Here is a 25,308-nt window from a genome sequence, read left to right on the forward strand (position 1 = left end):
ACTGTGTGCAGCGTTTTGTTTCTGCATTAAAGAAGTGCATAGTAACTTTAGATTTAGTGCAGTATAGATTCACTAAATTAATTCCTGGGATGAGTGCACTGTCCTTTGATGTAAAATTGAGTTGCAATACTCTGAGAATGTGTCTCGTAAATGCTGGGAGATTGATGGATTTAATGAACAGTTTAGAGGACCAAGTGCTCATATTTAGGACCAAGAAGTCAAGAAGTTTCTATATTCGCAGAAGTGCAAGGAATTCATTTTCTCTACCATTAGAAAACACGAGACAGGCTTTGGAATTTTAGACTTAAAGACTTAACTAAGCAAATTTAGATACAGTAAAGATTGACTGAATATTTCCTCTAAAATATACGTAAGGCAACCTACAGGAGCAGAGGTAGAAAATATACCAAACCATAATAAGGATTTAGTTTTATTGAATATTAAAAAATGCCATCTCAGTGTAAATTGGCTACCTGTAAAAAAAAAGCATTATTTTATGCCTGATTAAACATCTATCAGTTTATTGTTTCCCTACTTTTAGTGGTATACTAGACCAATTGCTCCTTTTACCCCATAACCACCCTATTTACTGACGCATAGCCCCCAACTTGCAGTCACATCTAGAGGGGGGGGGGGGGGTAGAGAGTGAGGGCAGAGAGAGAAGGGGCAGAGACAAATAGAGAGGGGCAAGAGGGAGGGGGTGGCAAGGAGGAGAAGAGGGAGGGAGGGTGGGTGAGAGGGGAAAGGTGGAGGTGGAGGGGAGGAGAGAGAGAGAGGGGGAGAGGTGAGGGGAGGAGGGGGGAGAGATGAGGGGGAGAGGGAGGGGAGGGAGGGGGGAGGGGGTGGGGAGAGGGAGGGGGAGGGAGGGGGAAGGGGGAGAGTGTGGAGGGGAGGGGGTTTAGGGGAGGGATGGTGGTGGGGGGATGGAGGGGAGGAGTAGGAGAAAAAGGGGGAGAAAGAAGGGTAGTAGGGGAGAGGGGGGGGGGGAGGTTTAGGGGGGAGAGGGAGGGGGTTGAGGAGAGGGGTTGAGGGAGGGGAGGAGTAGGGAGGGAGGAGAGGGGAGAGGAGAGAGGGGAGAGGAGGGGGGGGGAGAGGAGGAGGGGGGGAGTGAGGGGGTGTGCTGAGAGGGGGGTGAGGGGAGGGGGAGGAGAGGGGGATGGGAGAGAGGGAGAGGGGAGAGGGGGGGGGAGGGGGTAGGGGTGTGAAGGGGGGGGGGGGTGCTGAGGAGGGGGATGAGGGGGGGGGGGGGGGGAGAGATGGGGAGAAAAAGGGAGAGGGAGGGGGTGGAGGGGTGAGGGGGTAGGGATGGGGTGGAGAAGGGAGGGAGGGAGGGGGGGTTTAGGGGAGGGGGGGAGAGGAGAGGAGGGGGGGAGAGAGGAGTGGATTTGAGGCAGGCTTTTTTACTTTAACCATATTTTCATTTTCAAACCACATTAAGGGTACTTACTCACAGTTGTGTGAACATGTGTTCAGTGTTATTCACAGCTCAGAGAAACTTGACCCTCTGCCTTCCTCCAGCTTGCAGACTAATTGAGGCACACCACTTCCTGGTTTTATAGTCCATCCCCCTGCTGCCGCCAACGGGGGCAGCAGAGAGAATGGGGAATTTTGTAAAATCATTAATATCTGTAATTTTTCATCGACTGGAAAAATCCTCGGCACACATGTGGCGGAGAGGGGCTCTGAGCGAGGTGGCCAAAAATGACGACCATAGGTGGCGCCGTTCTCTCGGACATCGCAGCACAGATCGCCAAAACCGGTCAAGAACAGACTTTTAGTAATATAGAAGATTGGCATACAGCAAAATATATACGCTGCGTAATCAGCAGGAAAGTTTATTTATGTTTAGGAACATGTTGTACTTATTCTTAGAATGAGTTCATGCATCTGTCACTGAACATGATCCAGAGTTATTAGAGACATTGGAGAAGGCAGGGCTCAACATTAGCGGTTGCCCGGGGGCCACTGACCACCCAAAGTGCCGCCGGGCAACCTAAACACCGAGTCATTTTGCCCGGCTTGGCACGCAGATACTGGTTGATACCGAAGATAGACACAAATAACTCAGCGGGTCAGGCAGCATCTCTGGAGAAAAGGAACGTGTTGTTTTGTCTCGTCGACAGCTGTAATGCGTGGGAAAGATACTAAGTGTGGCATGTCGGAGGGTCGGAGCGAATGACGGGCCCCAAACAGCAGCAGCGGCGACGTCGGCGGCGGCTCCATCTCCTCCCTCCTCCCACCCACCCTGTTAGCGGCCGCTGCCTGCCACTCCCCCAACGGCGCTTTCAAAACAAACCCTCCCGCACGCCGAGGCCGGGAGGAGGGAGGGAGGGAGTGGCCTCCTTCCGTCGTCTGAAGCGTCTGCACCATTCAGCCCCGCACCTTCCTGTTGGTTGGCGGAGGAGGGGAGGCGGTGGCGAGGAGATCCTAACTGCCTCCCCCTTTGGCAGCGGCATTTGGCGATGGACAGGCAGGGGAGGAGATCCCGGGGGCCGACAGGAGACGCACGTCCCCCCCTGTTTTGAGAGGTCCCCACCCGAGAGCCCCCCCACGCCCAGGGGTGACCAGAGGCGTTGGGAGTCAGACGGGAGTGGTGTCTCCAGGCCAACAGCCAGCACAGAGAAGCAGCACTAAACCAAGCTCAGCTCTGCCTCTCCCGCCAGGTTAACCCTGCCTGGATTTACGGGAAATATGTCATCAGTCCAGGCATGAGCGGGCGAGAGGCAGAGTTGAGCTGCATTTAGCACTGGATTGAGCTGAAATTACCGTTCACAGGGCCTCTGAAGCCGTGTGTGTGTGTGTGTGTGTGTGTGTGCGCGTGTGTGTGCGCGTGTGTGTGTGTGTGTGTGTGTGTGTGTGTGTGCGCGAGTGTGCGTGCGGCCGCCAAGATATTGTGTCCCCCGGTCCACTCCATATTTTGATAACGATTTCCGTGCCTGCAGCGATGATGCCGGTGTTGTCCGAGTGCTGACTTTCCTTCCCCTTTATCCTTATTTAAGGATAAATGGGAAATCTTTTAGGACCGAGTTGAGGAAAACTTTTTTCACACAGAGAGTGGTGAATCTCTGGAATTCTCTCCCGCAGAAGGTAGTTGAGGCCGGTTCATTGGCTATATTTAAGAGGGAGTTAGATGTGGCCCTTGTGGCTAAAGGGATCAGGCGGTATGGAGAGAAGGCAGGTACAGGATACTGAGTTGGATGATCAGCTATGATCATATTGAATGGCGGTGCAGGCTCGAAGGGCCGAATGGCCTACTCCTGCACTTATTTTCTATGTTTCCCACCTCCTCTGCCCCTTCCTCCCTCTCTTGTACGCCCCCCTCCACACCCTTATCCTGAGACCCCCTCCTCTCCATCCCGCACTGATCCCCATTCCTGCCTCTATTCAGTCCTCACTGACATCCCGTGTGCTCCCCTCCTAAACTACCCTACCCCCCCATCCCCCCATCCATTCATCCTGCACTGATCTCCCTTTCCACCTTGCATTGATTCTCCTGCCACTCCCCATCAATCCTACACTGGCCCTCCAATTGATCCTGTACTGACCCCCTTTTCCATCCATCCTGCACTGCACCCCCCATCCATCCTGCAGATCCCCCCATTCAACCCCACTGTCATCCCCCGCGCTCTCCCCTCACAATTTTACCTACTCCAACCAACACGCACTGATTCCCCTGCCTCAATCCATCCATTCCGCACTGATTGCCTTCTCCACCCCCCACCCCGCCATCTATCCATCCAGCACTGATTCACACCACCCCCTCCCGACCCTATTGTGCTGGAAATGTCTTCAGAGCGAACATTGACTATGTTTGATAATGGAATGCAATCAACTGTGTTTTAATTCCCAACGTTATTATTTGTTTTAATCCATAAAGATGGATTAATTAAGTTGTGAACACGTGAAATATTAAAACCGCAGTGTTCGATTGTCACTGCAACCGTTTACACGTTATTACAGAATTCATTTTAACGGCAAATCAATGCTTTTAATATGGAGTATCAGTACTGTAGTTATTTAATGAGCAACATTCACAACTATACGTTGGATTTATCCAGGTTTTACTTCTACAGCCATACATCACAATTTTGGTCAGGAGATATTTCAGTTGAAATTTTAATGTTAATTCTGAAGTGGGAATGAAGGAAAAAGCAGTTATCAACAATTTTTTTGCTTATAAACTGGGTATCTTCATTGCTGTTCACAACAGATTCAGATTCAGATTCAATTTTAATTGTCATTGTCAGTGTACAGTACAGAGACAACGAAATGCATTTAGCATCTCCCTTGAAGAGCGACATAGCAAACGATTTGAATAAATAATAATAAGTGTCCGGGGGGGGTGGGTGGTGATTGGCAGTCACCGAGGTACGTTGTTGAGTAGAGTGACAGCCGCCGGAAAGAAGCTGTTCCTCGACCTGCTGGTTCGGCAACGGAGAGACCTGTAGCGCCTCCCGGATGGTAGGAGGGTAAACAGTCCATGGTTGGGGTGAGAGCAGTCCTTGGCGATGCGGAGCGCCCTCCGCAGACAGCGCTTGCTTTGGACAGACTCAATGGAGGGGAGCGTGGAACCGGTGATGCGTTGGGCAATTTTCACCACCCTCTGCAATGCCTTCCGGTCGGAGACAGAGCAGTTGCCATACCATACTGTGATGCAGTTGGTAAGGATGCTCTCGATGGTGCAGCGGTAGAAGTTCACCAGGATCTGAGGAGACAGATGGACCTTCTTCAGTCTCCTCAGGAAGAAGAGACGCTGATGAGCCTTCTTGATCAGAGTAGAGGTATTGTGGGTCCAAGAGAGGTCATCGGAGATGTTGACTCCCAGGAACCTGAAGCTAGAAACACGTTCCACCTCCGTCCCGTTAATGTGGATGGGGGTGTGTGTGCCGCCTCTGGACTTCCTGAAGTCTACAATGAGCTCCTTGGTCTTCTTGGCGTTAAGGGCCAGGTTGTTGTCAGCGCACCATGCTGCTAAGTGCTGGACCTCCTCCCTGTAGGCCAGCTCATCGTTGTTGCTGATGAGGCCAATCACCGTTGTATCATCTGCATACTTGATGATGGTGTTAGTACCATGTACAGGTGTGCAGTCATAGGTGAAGAGGGAGTAGAGGAGGGGGCTCAGCACACAGCCCTGAGGAACGCCGGTGTTCAGGGTGAGGGTTGAAGAGGTGTGCTTGTCTAACCTCACAGACTGGGGTCTGTTGGTTAGAAAGTCCAGTATCCAGTTGCAGAGGGAGGGGTCGATGCCCAGGTTACCGAGTTTGGTGATCAGTTTTGATGGAATAATGGTGTTGAATGCTGAGCTGTAATCGATGAACAGCATTCTTACGTAACACATACATCTAATCTGAATGTCCAGTAATGTGGCGTCTTGACTCCTTTAATTATATTACCAAAAAAACATTTGTTGCATTTATGTCCTTTGGCCATCTCTTGTTAGTTAGTGTAATGCTAAGTTGGATGATCAGCCATGATCATATTGAATGGCGTAGCAGGCTCGAAGGAGCCGAATGGCCTACTCATGCACCTATTTTCTATGTTTCTATGTCAGATGGGCATAGTCAGTTTTAACAGCTATTATCATAAAATGCCTTTAGAAAATTCCTTGCAACCTGTTTATTTTGTTGTGGATATATTATGTGGGAAGCGAGAGTGTTTCTGTACCAATAGCAATAACGACCCATGCTAAGGCCATGTCATGATAATTTTCAGTCCTTCACAGAAAACATGCTTGCATCAATCTGTAGTGTGCATGGTTAAGCATATATGTCCAGGATTTATTGACACAAGTTGATCATACACTGAATAATCCAACCACATTTTTGTTTGGAAGTGGAAAGAAATAATAAAAATTGCATTAATTACAATGTGTAAAAAGAGTTGAGATACTGTATTATAATTTTGCTGCATGTCATTCGTGGTATATATCATGTCTTGATTGGTGAATATGTTTAGTTTGTAACTTTATTTGAAGCAGAAATAATATGTGAATACTTCATTGAGCATAATTCCGACTGGTAACTACGCACTTCGTCCGAGCACATTATCGCACGCGTCATGACCACCTAAACTGTCATTTGGCAACCTAAAAAGCTGCCAAGGTTGCCCGGCTGGCAACAGGGAAAAAAAATTAAGCGAGAGCCCTGGAAAGGGATTGGGAGTACTGGCCTTAACTATTAAAATATTAATTGTTGTTATTTTCTTAACAATGCCCTCAGGAGGGACAGGGCTAAATAATTGCAGACAGATTTAGTGAGTTCCTGCTCTTGTTGAATTTTAATGCTGTTGTGTTTATTTAGTTTTAATCTAATCTCACCTCAAAGTCAGTTAGACTATTGAGTATAGAAGTTCGGAGGTCATGTTGCAGTTGTCGAAGAAGTTGGTGAGACTGCATTTAGAACATTGTGTTCAGTTCTGGGCACCATGTTATAGGAAAGATATTGTCAAGCTTGAAAGGGTTCAGAAAAGATTTACGAGGATGTTGCCAGGACTAGAGGGTGTGAGCTATAGGGAGAGGTTGAGTAAGCTGGGTCTCTATTCCATGGAGCGCAGGAGGATAAGGGGGTGATCTTATAGAGGTGATTAAGATAGTGAGAGGAATAGATCAGGTAGATGCACAGAGTCTTTTGCCCAGAGAGCAGGGTAATCGAGGACCAGTGGACATAGGTTCAAGGTGAAGGGGAAAAGATTTAATAGGAATTCGAGGGGTAACTTTTTCCCACTGAGTGGTGAGAGTATGGAACAAGCTGCCAGAGGAAGTAGTTGAGGCTGAGACTATCCCATTGTTTAAGAGACAGTTAGACAGCTACATGGATAGTTTGGAGGGATAGGGACCAAGCGCAGGCAAGTGAGACTAGTGTGGCTGGGACATTGTTGGCCAATGTGGGTTAGTTGGATCAAAGGACGTTTTTCTGCACTGTATCACTCTATGACTCCATGACAAAGAAAAATAAACAGTATGGATTTTTTTCCCACCATCAACATTATAAATGCATTAATTTTTTTTGGTACCTCCCGCTTGGGAGTTGAATTGTATTGTTGTACCATGCGTTAGTACCGAAGGTGGCAAGTAAGCAATACTCTTTTATTTCTTACTACTTCTGTAAAATGTACAAACTAGAAAAAATGCAATATTAATGAACAAGTATTGTGAATGTTGGCAACACTGTATCCTGAATGACATTTCTAGCCAAAAAAAACGTTCTTATCTCTGCCAATTCCACTTTCCATCAGAAATTCTCTAAGAAAAATAGACTTTCGAGAAAAAAAAGGATGTATGCTACTCCATTGAATATAATATGGAAGGCCAATTTTATTTTCTTAACAGAATTTCACAGATTGTTAATCAAATGTTGAACCACAATGTTCTTTGGTAAGATATCTCTCTCCACAATATTCACATTTCTGATTTGGCAGTATGGCCAAGCAGATATTTGTTAATTCTTGGGTTCCCTCTTATGGAGTAACTATGTTTATGTAAAAGTAATCTCTTGAATTTTAATCCAAAACAGAAATGGCTTTGGGTCAGAACAGATGTATAAAATCTTTTAAATCTCATACATGAACACAACTTACCTTAACCCTTCCAGCTTCCATTTTAGTAAATTATTAACATCTATATAATTAAATGTCTCATTTTGACCACTTCCTGTCTGCACTGTATATTGCTTTTAGAAAAAACGCTACCCTGTATTGCTGTGATTTTTGGCCATCTTACTCACAGTCTTCAGGGCTGGCCCCTGAGGATTTTTCCCATCGATGAAAAATAAAAAAGTTATATTTAAAAATACCTTGAGATCAGCTGATTGGTCATCTTGCCTGTCTATCACTGCGATTAAGGTAACGCCCCTTCTCGGGGGGGGGCGGCAGGATTATAAAACCCCGGATGCCTGGACGCGAGTCAGATTCTGCTAGAACGCGGGGGAGAGGCCACTACTGTCATTCTAAGCTGTAAATCAACTGAACTGTGAGCTTGCAATGTACTTGCAATAAATGATTTGTTAGCCCTTAATGACAATGCCATGAGTTGTTCGGCCTGCTGCCCTGCCTGGGCTTGAAACTGCAATGCTTTATTAGGTCCGACCATGTTTGGAAGGAATAAATGCTTTATTTGGCCCGACTGTGTTTGGAAGGAATAAATGCTTTATTAGGTCCGACTGTGTTTGGAAGGAATAAATGCTTTATTAGGTCTGAATGTTTGGAAGGAATAAATGTTTTTTTAGTTCCGACTGTGTTTGGAAGGAATAAATGCTTTATTAGGTCCGACTGTGTTTAGTCCAAAAGTCCCGCTCATTTTGTGACTTTTGCTTAGTGGACAGGTCGCGCTGATTGCGTAATTTCCGGTGAGTGCAGAGGTCGCGCTGATTGCGTAATTTCCAGTAAGTGCAGAGGTCACGCTGACTGCGGAAGCCCCACATTGGAGAGGCGCGCGAGTATATTCAAGAAAGTTTACTGTCATATATATGGTGTGTGAGTCAGTGTGTGTGTGTGTGTGTGTGTACAGTGGCTTGCAAAAGTATTCATACCCCTTGAACTTTTCCACATTTTGTCACGTTACAACCACAAACATAAATGTATTTTATTGGGATTTTATGTGATAGACCAACACAAAGTGGCGCATAATTGTGAAGTGGAAGGAAAATGATACATGGTTTTCAAATTATTTTACAAATAAAAAACTGAAAAGTGTGGCATGCAAAAGTATTCAGCCCCCTTTACTCTGATACCACTAAATAAAATCCAGTGCAACCAATTGCCTTCAGAAGTCACCTATTTAGTAAATAGAGTCCACTTGTGTGTAATCTAATCTCAGTATAAATACAGCTGTTCTGTGAAGGCCTCAGAGGTTTGTTAGAGAACATTAGTGAACAAACAGCATCATGAAGCCCAAGGAACACACCAGACAGGTCAGGGATAAAGTTGTGGAGAAGTTTAAAGCAGGGTTAGGTTATAAAAAAATATCCCAAGCTTTGAACATCTCACGGAGCACTGTTCAATCCATCATCCGAAAATGGAAAGAGTATGGCACAACTGCAAACCTACCAAGACATGGCCGTCCACCTAAACTGACAGGCCGGGCAAGGAGAGCATTGATCAGAGAAGCAGCCAAGAGGCCCATGGTAACTCTGGAGGAGCTGCAGAGATCCACAGCTCAGGTGGGAGAATCTGTCCACAGGACAACTATTAGTCGTACTCTCCATAAATCGGGCCTTTATGGAAGAGTTGTTGAAAAAAAGCCATAAAAAGTCCCGTTTGCAGTTTGCCACAAGCCATGTGGGGGACACAGCAAACATGTGGAGGAAGGTGCTCTGGTCAGATGGGACCAAAATTGAAGTTTTTGGCCTAAATGCAAAACGCTATGTGTGGCGGAAAACTAACACTGCACATCACCCTGAACACACCATCCCCACTGTGAAACATGGTGGTGGCAGCATCATGCTGTGGGGATGCCTTTCTTCAGCAGGGACAGGGAAGCTGGTCAGAGTTGATGGGAAGATGGATGGAGCCAAATACAGGGCAATCTTGGAAGAACACCTGTTAGAGTCTGCAAAAGACGAGACTGGGGTGGAGGTTCACCTTCCAGCAGGACAACGACCCTAAACATAGAGCCAGAGCTTCAATGGAATGGTTTAGATCAAAGCATATTCGTGTGTTAGAATGGCCCAGTCAAAGTCCAGACCTAAATCCAATTGAGAATCTCTGGCAAGTCTTGAAAATTGCTGTTCACAGACGCTCTCCATCCAATCTGACTGAGCTTGAGCTTTCAGTCTCTAGATGTGTAAAGCTGGTAGAGATATACCCCAAAAGACTTGCAGCTGTAATTGCAGCTGTAATTGCAGCGAAAGGTGGTTCTACAAAGTATTGACTCAGGGGGGCTGAATACTTTTGCACGCCACACTTTTCAGTTTTTTATTTGTAAAAAAATTTGAAAGCCATGTATCATTTTCCTTCCAATTCACAATTATGCACCACTTTGTGGTGGTCTATCACATAAAATCCCAATAAAATACATTTACGTTTGTGGTTGTAACATGACAAAATGTGGAAAAGTTCAAGGGGTATGAATACTTTTGCAAGCCACTGTATGTATGTATGTGTATGTGTGTGTGTGTATGAGTGTATGTGTGAGTGTATTTGTGTATGTGTGTGTGTGTGTGTGAGTGTATGTGTGTGAGGTGGAGGGTTTGTGTGTGTGTGTGTGTGTGTGTGAGTGTGTGTGTGTGTGTGTGTGTGTGTGTGTGTGTGTGTGTGTGTGTGTGTGTGTGTGTGTGTGTGTGTGTGTGTGTGTGTGTGTGTGATATATTGGAATTGGTGGAGAGGTGAAATATGGGGTTGAGTGTCCAGCCCTCATGTGTGAAGCTGGGACCCAACGGGTCCCACAGTCTAGTATCTTAATAAAACTCTGAACCTCACATTTAGTTTCATCTTAGATTCAATCGTATGTGGACTATATTTCGCTGCTTCACTTCAGATGTTTATTTTGTACTAAAATTACAATTAGTGTGACCATTAGTATTAAATTTTGCTAACATGAGCCATGAACCAAATCGGTGTTTGGGTTTCATTTAAATGCACTGACATTGTGGATTTACCAATCATCTTAAAAATAATAATGTTTAGAAATTCTATTTCGCCCAAATGGATAGTGCCTACAACAGCTGCCTGTCTTAACGGTCATAAAACGGTCATAATAGTCTGCCAAAGCCTAAAGCGAAACTGATCAGGTATTGTACATTTTAGCACCAATACTCCTTGTGGCAGCCAGTTTTCACTGCAGATGGGGAAGAGGTCAGTGACTACTAGCTCAATTAAGTCTTCATTGTAACCAGCCTTGGAATGGGGATGGTGGAGTTGGGACAGTGAGGTTGGCATTGGAGCCCTGCAGTTTGGAAGGACGATGCGTGGCTCAAAAACTGTCATTCTGTATTCTGGGATTTTGCAGGGTGGGGGGAGGTCAAAGTGGGAACAAGCACAATCACCACAGGATGACAGCAAGCAGGGAATCTGTAGGAGAGGAGAAAAAATAAGTCGCCAGCAAAATTAATAATTGAGCTCAAGTGGTGAGGATCTGGCACTCAGTGATCACTGGGCTTGTTGAGGGAATGAGAGACTGTGTTGAGGGAATGTTATCGGATGGTGGGGATGTTATGTCCATGCAGGTTCAACGCTTTCAGCCACACATCCAAGATTTACATTGTGGAAATAAAACTGGGCAGTTCCAAAGCCAAACTGCAACATTCCAGAAGTGTACGGGGCTGAGATCTTTTGATGCACAAGGACAGAAAAAATATAGTAGTTTTCGATTTAAATTTCCATATGATGCAAAATGCCCTGAAAGGATTGCGATCATTAGTCCCTTTGGGGACGAAAAAAATCACCTATGTATTTTTGTACACTTAATGTATTAATTAGACATTTACATGTTGTTTTTCATAACAGATTCTGCTGTTGCTTTGAACTGCAGGAAGAGCATTTCAATGCTTTAAAATATTTTTTGATAGTCATCATTTAAAACATGTTTAAATAAGCAACAACCTACAGAGATAGTTAGGTCTTTATTCTCTGGAGCGCAGAAGGTTAAGGGGGGACCTGATAGAGGTCTTTAAAATGATGAGAGGGATAGACAGAGTTGATGTGGACAAGCTTTTCCCTTTGAGAATAGGGAAGATTCAAACAAGAGGACATGACTTCAGAATTAAGGGACAGAAGTTTAGGGGTAATATGAGGGGGAACTTCTTTACGCAGAGAGTGGTAGCGGTGTGGAATGAGCTCCCAGTGGAAGTGGTGGAGGCAGGTTCATTGGTATCATTTAAAAAATAAATTGGATAGGCATATGGATGAGAAGGGAATGGAGGGTTATGGTATGAGTGCAGGCAGGTGGGACTAAGGGGAAAAAAAATTGTTCGGCACGGACTTGTAGGGCCGAGATGGCCTGTTTCCGTGCTGTAATTGTTATATGGTTATATGGTTAGATCTGGCTGTCCAAAGTTGTTTCATTCTTGAGACAAAGTTGAGAAAAACAGCATTTAAAAAAAAGTGCACTGCAGATAATTCTTTCAGGCAGCCATGGGGAGGAGGGTTATAGGAATCTGGTAATGTAAACTTTCATCAGCGGCTGACCTGCTCACACCTAAATAGTTCAGTTGATTTGAGGGATTTGATGTTTTGTATGGTGTATTTTGTATGCAGAATATTGGAAACTGATTAATTTCCTGAATTATATGGTAATGTACATCTTGTTGACTTGGAACAAAAAATTGTGCCTATCTTGAAAATAGCTGCATTTTGTTTCAAATTGCTTTAACAATTTTGCAGCATCAGACCAAGTGGGATTAGTAGGGATAAAATAAAAGTTACATGAACATTGTAAACATCAGCAAAAATGATAAATTATTTTCATAAAAGGGAGATGAATTGAAAATCACTGCTTTCAATGTTTTTGTCTCGAAGAAAAATAATGTAATTTTATATTCTAAATGTGTATATTCCAAAAGCAAACCTACTTGACAGCAAATATGCCTTTTGGTGGTGGTTGGCTTAGTTGCACTCTTACCTTAGTCAAAAGGTTACAGTTCAAACCTCTCAAGAGAATTTAACTACATAATCGGAAACCTGATCGCAAAAACATTCTTGACAAATGCTTTCACTTTTGTTTATCCAAGAATTAACTATAGCACACAATATCAATGTCATCTTAAATTACATTTGGTTTGATAACCTTCTTGTAAATTTGCCGTAGAATTTTAACCAAGTAAATTCTAGTTATTATTGTCAAGGTCCATTTTCAAAATCTAACATACCCCATGACACTATTCAAATAAGAACATGTTCAATATCTTTATTAATGAACGTTTGTCAACCTACTACAATGAGCCAATATCTGGTGGAATAACTGTAGTATGCAAACTGACAGCTGGAAAAGTGAAAATACAGTAATACAGCCACAGAACCGAACAAAAGCCTCGACACGAAACATCACCCATTACTTCTCTGCAGAGATGCTGCCTGTCTTGCTGAGTTAACCCATATTTTATGTCCAGCTTTTCACTGTACCGAGGTACACACGATAATAAACTAAACGGAAAAACATGTTCAGAGATGCTACCTGGCCCGCTGAGTTAATCCAGCGGGCATTTTTTTTGTGTCATGATCTTTGAGACCTGCCTAGACTTGAACCGCCGACCTTCGGCTCTTGTGAGGTCGATGCGCCGCGACGCGGCGGGCGAGGCAACGCGGGCCGGGCGTGACGCGCCAGTGGCGCGAGCATTTGAACAGAGCGCGGTTTATTCAACGGTCCGAGTGTCTCCCGCGGGAAGCGGCCCGCGAGCTCAGTGTCCGCGGCGCCCCCCAGGCCGCGCGCTCGGAGCGGGGACAGTGCGCGTGTCCGCGGCGCTACCGCCCGCTCGCTGGGAGAGGAGGGTGAGTGCGCGTGTCCGCGGCGCTACCGCCCGCTCGCTGGGAGAGGAGGGGGAAGATTGATTGCGCGTGTCCGCGGCGCCTGCTTTTATCGGGCCTTCCTCGGGCGGACGCGATGTCGTTGATCAGGAAGATCCGCAAGAAGGGGAGACCGGCCTCCAAGAAGGAGTGGGACAGCACCATCAGCGACCTGAGCGTCCACCGGGCCGACCAGGGGGAGCTGGCGTGGCGCCGGCAGACCCGCGTCTCCAAGCACCAAGCAGCAGCAAAGTCGGAGCTGCGGGAGAGGGAGGCAGCGGCGGCGAGCGGCGGGCAGAGGCGGCGAGCGGAGCAGCAGCGGCCGGCCATGGCCGAGCTGCCGCTTGAACAGTGGCAACTGCGGGACGTGTTGGCTCGGTCCGACCGCGCTCTGGCCGTGGTGCGGGATCCGTTCGGCGACGCCCCGCGGCGCCAGGCCGGCTTCCCCAACGTGACCGTGGCCCCCGGCGGCCGGCAGCCTCCCGCCGCACAGCTCATAACGCAACACAGCGAGCAGCCCACACAGCTGTCCCTGCTCAGCGAGTCGGTGATGGACCCGCAGGCCCTAAATGAAGCTTCACACTGTTCACAGTCGGGGGCAGAGTGTTCACTGCAGCATCAGGCCGATGGTCAGGCACTGGAGCTAAAAACTCCCGAAACCCCAAGAGTCCGGCCTCAGACATCATCCAGCTGGACCGCAGAAGGTGCCTCAGTGGCCCACGCCAGTTTAAATGCAACAGCGGCTATCCAGAGAGTGAAGTCCAGATTGGAAAGTAGAGCGGAAAATGATGCAGAACTAGAAGGCACATCTCCATTTGAAACTATGCAGGCAATCCGACAAGTACTCCATCCTGGTTCAAGAAACTCTCAAAGGTGTTTTGACATGTCAGAAGACAACTTTTGTGATGTGCCTACCAAAAGAATGGAAACCCGGAGGACTGAGGACAGGCAGATGAACCTAGAGATGCTGCAAGAAATGATTGAGAAAATCGATAAGGAACTGCTGGAATATGAACATCAAGCCGGATGCGAGGTTCCCAGCTGGTTGCCTGAGAAAGATCGTGGTGTAACTAGTTTCACTTTCTCATTAGTCAACTTGATCAGCAGATTGACCTTCTCTCTAAAAGAATGTGGAATTCGGCAGTGGCAGGAGAAGGAAAACCATCAGCAACTTCTGGAAAAATCTGACCATCACCAAGCACTGATTGATGCATTGACAGCAGAATTTCTAACAGTACAAAATGAAATTGTTTCTCTGCAGGCTTACCTGCAGCAATATATGATCAAAACAGACAAAGAGTTGTACTCCCTGAAACAAATGTTGCATAGATCTACTGAAGTAGAAAGAGATATACCAAGACAAAACATTACTCGTGAAGTAAATGAAATTGCAGTAGAATCTGAGAGTTTGTATCATTGTGCTAACACTAAGAAGCAAGGCAATGCTCTTTCAATGGTTGTGACAAATGTTGAAGATGAACTTTTAAAAGGCCTGAACCAAAACCAGCCATCTGCTTTTCAGTACAAAGAGAATCAGTTGGAGAATGAAAGAAGAGGTCAGGGTTTACCTGAAAATTCATTTATCCCTGCCGTATTGCTTTCTCCTCCAAGACAGAGGAATAGCCAAATAGCTACTGGATCACAAATCACAGTTAATTTGTGTCGAGAGTCCCCTCAGTCTAGCAATGAAAATAAAGAATCTAATGGTTCCTCACAGGTTCTTAAAAATGTTCTAGATGTTCCACATGGAGAAAATGATTTTGTAAAGCATTTAGCAGTACTGAACCAAATGCCAGATTGTCAGTGTCCTGCCCAGCAATGGAAGATTTCTGATGCAATCAGTGAGCATAAACAGATTATCCATTCACCTGTTTCCAATTTGCCATGTATGCATTTGGGAGCGTTTGATGATACAACAACATGCAATCTGAGAAAAATGGAAGACAATGTAGTAGCTGTAGGCAGTCAAAATGCTTTAAATAATTGGCTGAAACATCAAGCAATGCTAAGTCAAATTACTGAGCTACAGTTGCAGAATTCTGCTCTCAAAGCCCAACTTGGTCAGTTCAAAATAGGTAAATTATCTAACCCAGCACCACAAATTGAAAAGGTTACTCCCACCACTTCTGAGAATCTTGAGCAAAGGATAGCTGAGCTCAACCATCAGAGTGCTGAAGCACGGAGCAAACTTTTGTACCTGATTGAACAGCAAAGACAGATTTCCTCTGAGTCGGTGTCCCCAACAATTTCTCCTATTCCGCCTGAAAGCACGGCAATAGGAACTGGCAGCAAAACATTGGAAGTATTGATCCCACTCCCCAGTTGCTTGGACTCGTCTACAGGTAGCTTACCTTCCCCAGACAGTAAAATTGACAGAAACAGATCCATAGATCACATTAGTACAACTAGTTCCTCTCTCTATTTGAATAAAACTGATGGAAATAAGACACTTGTAACTCAAGGAACAAAATCAGAAAAACTGAAAGAAGAAGGTTGGTTTGCACTGTCTACTCACACCATGCAATTCTAATGATGGGAGATAGATAAATCATATTGATATTTGCTGAACAAGCAGAAATGTTTTCAAATTTGTAGAAAGAAAAATGCTGCAGATGCTGGAAATCTGAAACCGAGAAATCACATTTTGAATGGACAGCATAAGAAATACCAATTTGGTCTATTTTCACCCCAGATTATACAATTTTGTTTTTTGCTTGTATATTTTTGCTTGATTATTTTCAATGGAAATTGATAAAATTTAAATTTGTGAGCCTGAATAGTTCAATATTTTCAATTCTGTTGATTAATCTATAGAGACAGAATATAGACCAATGAAGGTATATAAAGGAAATAAATGATTCATATTGCAGTTGTTTTTAATTCACCTGTTTAATTTTTATTTAAGTTGAATGGGGGTGATTATTGATCAGGACAGCATCTTGGGCAACAGATTGGTAATCCATATTATATCCCACCCACATTTATTTCCACTGTAAATAAACATGTGATGTGCTAAGTTATTATCAGGTCTTTCGGGATTGGACGTTTGCCGTATTTTTGATGCAAATCAGATATTTTTCCTTTTTCTAACATGGAGCAAGGGGCTATCAGAGTTTGAGAAAATCCTTTATTTAAAATTATGAATGTTATTACATTTTTAGATTACAAGAGGATTGATATGTCATTAATAAAACTTTCACAATACAAACAGAAATGAAGAGTGGTTCTTTTTATGGTATTTGCCTAAAAAGTCTCCAATATCAATTCTCATAAGCTGTCTGAGATTCTCTTAGATCAGGCACTCTCATCTACCTGTATGACAATAGGAACCAGGAATCCTTTAGTGAGAAAGTCAATAGTGCCTTATTTGTCATATGCAACTGCAGTGAAATTAATTTTGCATATATTACACATGCAGGCCATTTTTTAAACCATTCAAAGTCTGGTGGACCCATGTGCTCGTACTGGAGCAGTTCCCGCGAACCGACAGCGCTCTCCTTACCTGGCCATCTGTGTCCTGGGGCAGCGTACCTGAAAGTGCGGGAGGCATTACCCCGGTTTACCCTCCTATCGGCCCTAGCTCTCCGCGTCTGACTTCTCCAGCTCCCTCCGGGTTACGCTGTCTGCGGGTTCCCAGTCCTGAGACCACAAGCCTTCTGATGGACTCCAATTAGCCTTTGGATGGTCCCGTCGGAGACTGCGGCCGGCAAGCCGGGCCTATCAGGGGTGTCCTCTGTCGTCTGTCCGTGGCAGGTGTCGGCTTCCGAGGTCGGTTCGTGGCAAGTGAGTTGGGTCTGGTTGCCGAGGGTGTCCCGGTTCACTGAATGGAGACTTTATGATTCAGTTATTTGATGACAGCAGCAGAAGTTGAAAATTCAGGTGGAGGATGAACCATTGATTTAAGGATACAGTGGGGTCAAAGAAGAGAGCTAATGGAGAAACTAATTGGGGATAGACACAAAATGCTGGTGTAACTCTGGGTCAGTCAGCATCTCTGGAGAAAATGGATAGGTCACATTTTAGGTCGGGTGCCTTTTTCAGACTAATTGGGAGAAAGAAAAAAGTGAAAGCAGGAATTCAAGCGATCTCAATGAAGTTAACTTTAATTAAGTTGATATTTGTTTTGGTAGGACCAGAATTGAACTTAGTTTCTTCATTGTAAAAATGTAATTGATTCACCTAATATTTCTAGTATTTGGTGTTCTGCTGGTGTTCATGTTCTTGTAGCATTATGTATGTCACCCTCCAATCCCATCTGGGATGCATCTTGATCAAGCTACACTGTCCCGAGATGATGGACTTAAACACATCTGCACTTCCCTATGGAACTTAATAATCAGATCCATGCCCCAAATATTCCCTGAAATAGTTATGAATAACCCTAGCTGTGAAACAGATTGGGCTGTTTGGAAATTTTCATCCAAGAATGTTAAGCCAAATACTAGATTGTGCATGTCTATGAGGTCTCCTCTGTCTCTTGTATATAAAACTAGACTAAGTGGGACCCGTTGGGTCCCAACATCCCAACATCATATTGCTGTTCCCCCAACGTAATATTCCACCTCTCCACCAATTCCAATATTGGTGGCTGTTAGGGGTGGCGGGGTGGGGTGGGGGGGGCTTTCTGGAGTGCTAGTATGTGTTGTGGGCTGAAGGGCTAGTATGCAGATTGTGGGCCGAATGGATTCTTGGGCTGGTGGTTCAGTCGCTCAAGCCTGTTGTGCTAGCAGCTCACTCACGGCTGATGGGCTGGAAGTTGACTTGCAGCTATTCCTTCAAATTCCATTTCAAGCAGGGTGCAATGCCACCAAATTGAAGTGCAGTTTCTTACCACTTCAAGCAGGGTGCAAGGCCACCAAATTCAAGTGCAGTTTCATACCATTTCAAGCAGGGTGCAAGGCCACTAAAGACAGCGAGTCTCTCCCTCCTCCATCTGGCAGAGACTGAGCTATACCCCTACTTCTGGGTTATATAGTCCTTCCTTTCCCACCCACTAGAAGGGGCGTGGCCCTCATGGCGTGATTGACAGGAGAGAGAATCTCAACATTTTTTAAACACTAACTCTTTTATTTTTCATCAATGGGAAAAATCCTCGGCACCTGATGAGCGGAGGGGGACTCTGAGTAAGATGGCCAAAAATAACAACCGTACGTGGTAGCGATTTTTCTAAAATTAATATAAAGCGCAAACAGTTAGTGGTCAAGATTAGACTTTTAATTAAATAAAAGGCAAGGCAACTTTAATTAAGCAACACAGCTTTAGCATTTCCAAACGAAAGGCAACACAGCTTTAGCATTTCCAAACGAAAGGCAACACAGCTTTAGCATTTCCAAACCAAAGGCAACACAGCTTTAGCATTTCCAAACCAAAGGCAATATAGCTTTAGTATTTTCAAACCAAAGGCAACACAGCTTTAGCATTTCCAAACCAAATGCAACACAGCTTTAGCATTTCCAAACTATATTTTCAAACCACGTTAAGGGCACTGACAGGTCAGTAAAACCACTCACAGTTTAGTGGACATGTGTTCAGTGTTATTCACAGCTCAGACTGAGAGACATGACCCTCTCGCTTCCCCCATCTTGCAGAGACTGACTGATGCACTCAACACTTCCGGGTTTTATAGTCCCTCCGGAAGGGGCGTGGCCTTTAGGAGAGAGAATCTCAACATTTTTTAAACACTAATAACTTTTATTTTTCATCGATGGGAAAAATCTTGTCCTGCCCAGCGGAGGGGGACTGAGTAAGATGGCCAAAAATCAGCCGTAAGCGGCAGCGTTTTTTCTAAAATCAATATGCAGAACAACAGGAAGTGGTCATGATCAAACTTGTAGTAATATAGATGAAGGTGTCTCGGAAATTACTCAATTTCTGTTTTGTCTCCCTGTTCTAGAGAAAGCTCTCAAGCAGTGAACATAATACTAAATTAAAAAAAATTACAGAGAATATTTGGAATTTTCTGCAGTAGTCAGAAAGGAGGTAAAAGGGGAAGTGTAGCAACTCCAGATTTTGATTACGAGTTGTGTTTGAAGGGGATGATGATTAACAATGATGAAGTGAAACAGGTTGTTATCAAGGGAAAATCTAGAATGCTGAAAGGGGTGTGAGATGTTTAGTCTCATGGTGGAGGTTTATCCATTCATTGGGGATAATGGATGGTTGGGCTCTGACAGCGCTGAGAAACCTCAGCATGCCATCACTGTCCGCAACCTTGGCGTGATCTTTGAGTCCGCCCTCTCCCTTGAGCCTCACAGCCTGTCATTAAAACCTCCTTTGCTCCGCAACATCGGGGTGTGAGATCCCGCTGTTAGTCATCATGGTGGACTTCTCCTACCAAACACCTCACGGTCGGTTATCCATTCATTGGGGATAATGGATGGTTGGGCTCTGACAGCGCTGAGAAACCTCAGCATGCCATCACTATCCGGAATCTTAGCGTGATCTTTGAGTCCACCCTCTCCCTTGAGCCTCACACCCGCCATGTCATTAAAACCTCCTTTCATCTCCGCAACATCGCCAAACTTAGACCTTTCTCTCACACCTCCCGCTGCTAAAAGACTCATCCATGCCTTCATCTCCTCCCGACTGGACTATTGCAACTCACTTCTCGCTTGGCATCTTCTCCACCTACATCAACCGTTCTCCAACTGGTCCAGATGGACTTTAGAGGAGCTCAGCAATACCAAACCTAAGAAATAATTTCTCCAGTAAATTACACCTGTTTCATTCTTTACAAAGTACTATTGTGCCTATGCATAAATTACATCACATGCTTTATAAACAGTAACCACATTCCCCAAATTACATACTTTAGGAATTACAAGTATATGTTGATTCCAAAAAAATCCTGAGTGCTATATCCTGGAATCAACTCTTAACGTTTCCTATCACTGCAATCGTCCAGTACTAACACAAATTCTTTCCTATTGACCACTTCACTGGTTTTGCCTTCCCATCTCTGAATGAATGGTTTAATGTATATTCACAACGGGATCACCTACAAAATCCTGATCCTGCACCTCACTGCCCATAACTGAGGAAATAGACTCTTCATTGTGGAGCTTATGAATATTGTCTGAAGAAGGCTCTTGACTCGAAGCATCGCCAATTCCTTCTCTTTATAGATGCTGCCTCACCCGTTCAGTTTCTCCATCATTTTTTGTCTACCTTTGTTTTTTCTAGCATCTGCAGTTATTTCTTAAACATATGAATATTGTGGATGGTTGATGAGGGGCCAGGCTACTTTGTTTTAATTGCTTGTTAAGAATTGGAGCTGTGCTTATTAAAACTTGGTGAGTATTTCATCCTGCTTTTGACGTGCCTTTGGGAGCAGTGAAAGGCCTTGAGGTGTCAGGAGATGAGTACTTTCTATAGGATATCCAGCCCAGAAATACCTTTGTATTTATGGTTGACAATAAATCTCCAGAATATTAATGATTGGGGACAGTAATATCAATTCCATTGAATGTGAAATGTAGATGGTTAAGACTCTTCTTTTGCTGGAGTGGCTATTTGCTGACACTCTGTCCTTTCTGATGAGTTGTAAATGGAATTGAACATTGTGCAACCATCCACGATCATCTCAGATCCACATCAGCTAGGGTCTCCTCCCATGCTCAAGAAGGAACTGCAGATGCAGATTAAACGAGAACTTACCAGTTTGAAGTTTGATCTGTATTTTATGAGGAGTTACGATGAGGGTCCAAAGCCCCTCGGCATGCTTTTTCACAGGGGACAGAGACCTTCTCCAGGGCACGTAATCCCAGGCTCTGGAACGTTTCCTCCCCCAACTGATCCGCAATTCCGTGTCCCTCACCATCTTCCAGTCCCACCTCAAGACCCATCTCTTCACCTCTGCCTATCCTTAGCCCCACGTCCCCCTCCCCTTTCATCTGTGCATTAATTGCCTCATATTGTGTTTTGAATTGTATTCTGTCTTTACTTTGTGTACTAGTCATGTCTCTACTATTTATTTCATTCCCCTTTGCATGTTTTTCCTCTACCTGCTAAATTCTTGTAAGGTGTCCTTGAGACTCTTGAAAGGCACCCATAAATAAAATGTTTTATTATTATTATTACTGTCAATGAATTACTGATCCATCCAAGATCTGTACTGAAATAATAGGTTTTCTGCTGCACCTCTGTCTTCCGGTGTCTGCAGAGCTGTTTCCCTTGAGAAATGGTGGATGTTCGAATACAGGAATACCTTGTGCTCGCAATTATTTAGCTTCTTGATCTTCAATCATTCCCATCAAATTACTTTGTTCTTTGTAGAGAAGCATAAGGTCTCTGTGCATATGCCAGCTATGATGGACTTTAGAGGAGCTCATATCTGGGTACCTTTGAGGATGCATGCACACTTGGCAATACCAAACCTAAGAAATAATTTCTCCAGTAAATTACACCCGTTTCATTCTTTACAAAGTACTATTGTGCCTATGCATAAATTACATCACTTGCTTTATAAACAGTAACCACATTCCCCAAATTACATACTTTAGGAATTACAAGTATATGTTGATTCCAAAAAAATCCTGAGTGCTATATCACAAATTCACAAAAGGAATCAACTCTTAACGTTTCCTATAATTTGTCTTTTTTTCCCACATTGCAATCGTCATTACAGTTTACTTTTAACACTGGACCTTTATTATTTCCTATTGACCACCTTGTAACTCATTGTTTGCCTCTAACCGCTTTTCTGAATGGTTTAATGTATACACAACTTGGTCATCGTGATTCTTAGTCTGTCTTGCTGCACCTTGAGGGTATAGTTTATGATCTGAAATTACTGCCCATAACTGAGGAAATAGACTCTTCATTGTGGAGCTTATGAATATTGTCTGAAGAAGGCTCTTGACTCGAAGCATCGCCAATTCCTTCTCTTTATAGATGCTGCCTCACCCGTTCAGTTTCTCCAGCATTTTTTGTCTACCTTTGATTTTTCTAGCATCTGCAGTTATTTCTTAAACATATGAATATTGTGGGTGGTTGATGAGGGGCCAGGCTACTTTGTTTTTATTGCTTGTTAAGAATTGGAGCTGTGCTTATTAAAACTTGGTGAGTATTTCATCCTGCTTTTGACGTGCCTTTGGGAGCAGTGAAAGGCCTTGAGGTGTCAGGAGATGAGTACTTTCTATAGGATATCCAGCCCAGAAATACCTTTGTATTTATGGTTGACAATAAATCTCCAGAATATTAATGATTGGGGACAGTAATATCAATTCCATTGAATGTGAAATGTAGATGGTTAAGACTCTTCTTTTGCTGGAGTGGCTATTTGCTGGCACTTTTGTGTCATAAATTTTACTTATCACTTGTCTGCCCATTCCTGAATGCTATCTCAATTTTGCTATGTGCAGGTGCTTTCTGATGAGGGATGTAAATGGGATTGAACATTCCCTCTGCTCCCCCGCGTTGGGGTGGACTTTCCTCCTCTACGGTCTGAATTTCCTCCTCCGTGCAACCATCCACGATCGGCCGGTTTGTCTTCTGACCTTAGTGATAGGGTGACTGGGACCGGCTCATTGAGGAATTTCAAGCCGCTGTTCAAAGTATGGACAGGCTAGGACTTAAACCTCAGTAACTCCTCAATTAATGCTCAAGAAGGAACTGCAGATGCAGGAAGTGCTCCGAAGTAAAATCAAAGGTAGACAAAAGTGCTGGAGAAACTCAGCGGGTGCGGCAGCATCTATGGAGCGAAGGAAATAGGCAACGTTTCGGGCCGAAACCCTTCTTCATACTCCATTAATGGCCTGGTGTTTGGATAATTGATGCCTGATCCCTGAAGTTGCAGCACAGGTGGATAGGCTGGTGAAGAAGGCCACAAGTTGCTGCATGCTGGGTCATATGGGATTAGAGCAAGAAGCTCGTGGTACAACTTCATAAAATATTAGTTCGGCCACAACTGAAAAATTGTGTGCTCTTCTGATCACCACAGGATAGAAAAGATATGATTGCACTAGAGAGGGTTTTCTAATGGAGGAATTCTAAGGAAGAATTATTTTCTCCTGTTGCAATTTGGAACACACTGCTGAGAAGGTAGTGGAGGCAGGTACTCTCCAGGCATGAGATTTCTCTGCGAATTTTGAATCTCGGTTTAAAAAAAAATCTGCCTAAATCTCCGCTATAAATGACTTTCCGCGAGACGGTGAGCCGCTGCGCCAATGGTTGAGTGCGTGGAAATTAGCTGAGTCGATTTTAGCGGAAAGTGTACGTGGTTGCCGGCCGACCATCTTTCCATGCGTATTTCTACGGCTAGCGTTCAGCTCCGCACATGTAGAGTGGCAGTTTTCCTCTGTCCCCAAGGCCTACCGTACCGGGGTTGGGGCGAGGAGCACAGAGTTACGTACACAACGCTCACACTGCATTCAAGAGTCTGCATTCATAGACACTACAATGTTCTTTTTTTTACCTGATTCAATCAGGTAAAATGTGTTATTGTAAGGTATAATTTTTAAAAATGACTATAAATTAAGGGCAAACAAGCAAGGCAATGGTATAATATAAAGGTATAATTATCAAAAAATTATCAAAAGTATCCTGTGTAAAGGATACTCAAGCAAGGAACAGGTATGTTACACGTAGGTGTAATATAAAATATTTACAATATGACTTCAGTGTAAACAAGCAAGGAGTTGGTGTTATTTTAAGGTATGATATCACAAATTTTCTGTGTAAATGAAGTGACAAGCAAGTAAAATGTTATTTTAAGGGACAATAAAAAAAAATCTCAGTGTAAATTATGGGTAAACACAAGAAAACTAATTTCAGGTACAATTATCAAAAAATGTCTTCATTTAGGGGTGCTGCCCCCTTTTATCCCCACTGGGGCGTTGACCCTTGGATCCCCATGTTTTTTCAGTTTTTTCCTCTCATGCCTGCTTGCACAAAATGCATATGGATGAACAAATGATTGGCTAAGACACTGAAGCTACAGCCTAAATTTTGCTGGTAAATGGGATTATTACAGATGGGACTTGATAGTTTACATGGACATGGTGGGCCTGAGGACCTGTTTCTGTACTGTTTGACTATTATTATATGAACTGGAACCATCCCTTGTGTGACAGGGATCTAGTCATTGGAATGTTTTCACCTTGATGCCACGCTCAGTCAAATGCTGCTTTATTGTCAAGGTTAATCACTCACTTCACCTGAAATTCAACTCCTTGGCCCATATTTGGACTAAGACTGCGGTGAGGTCTGAAATTGAGTGATCATTGTGAAACGTGAGAGACCATCAAGTGAGTAGGTTATTGGTAAGAAAGTACCACTTGAAAGCACTCTGAATGATGGGTTCCATCACTTTGCTGATGATTGAGATAAGATTGATTGGGAAGTAAATAGCAGGATTGGATTTATTTTTCTTTAGGCACACAGGAAGGGCAAGGACTGATTAGGGATAGTCAACATGGTCAGGCCATATTTGGAATATTGTGAACAATTTTGGGCACCATATTTAAGGAAGGATGTACTGGCTTTGGAGAGGAGGTTTATAAGAATGATCCCAGGAATGAGTGGATTAACATGTGATGAGCGTTTGATGGCACTGGGCCTGTACTCGCTGGAGTTTAGGGAGGACCTCATTGAAACTTACTGAATAGTGAAAGGCTTAGAACGAGTGGATGCGGAGAGGATGTTTCCTCTGGTGGGAGAGTCTAGGGCTAGAGGTCATAGCTTCAGAATTAAAGGACATCAGAAGGTGGTGAATCTGTGGAATTATTTGCCATAGAAGGCTGTGGAGGCCATGTCAATAGATATTTTTAAGGCAGAGATAGATAGATTGTTGATTTGCACAGGTGTCGGGGGTTGTGAGGAGAAAGCAGGAGAATGGGGTTAGGAGGGAGAAATAGATCAGCCATGATTGAATGG

At 44.2% G+C, this 25,308-nt stretch overlaps 2 protein-coding genes across 13 annotated transcripts in view; both read left to right on the top strand.

The window, feature by feature from the left end:
- LOC129696489 (extracellular sulfatase Sulf-1-like) overlaps nucleotides 1-25,308 on the top strand; it is a 448,145-nt gene that overhangs the window by 257,663 nt on the left and 165,174 nt on the right. The gene's annotated exons all lie outside the window — the stretch shown is intronic.
- On the top strand, nucleotides 11,573-16,906 carry spice1 (spindle and centriole associated protein 1). Its single transcript, XM_055634451.1, has one exon. The coding sequence runs from the start codon at nucleotides 13,532-13,534 to the stop codon at nucleotides 15,962-15,964; it is 2,433 nt and encodes an 810-aa protein (XP_055490426.1). The 5' UTR covers nucleotides 11,573-13,531; the 3' UTR covers nucleotides 15,965-16,906.

The sequence above is a fragment of the Leucoraja erinacea genome, chromosome 4 (assembly GCF_028641065.1).
Source record: "Leucoraja erinacea ecotype New England chromosome 4, Leri_hhj_1, whole genome shotgun sequence".
Classification (NCBI taxonomy): domain Eukaryota; kingdom Metazoa; phylum Chordata; class Chondrichthyes; order Rajiformes; family Rajidae; genus Leucoraja; species Leucoraja erinaceus.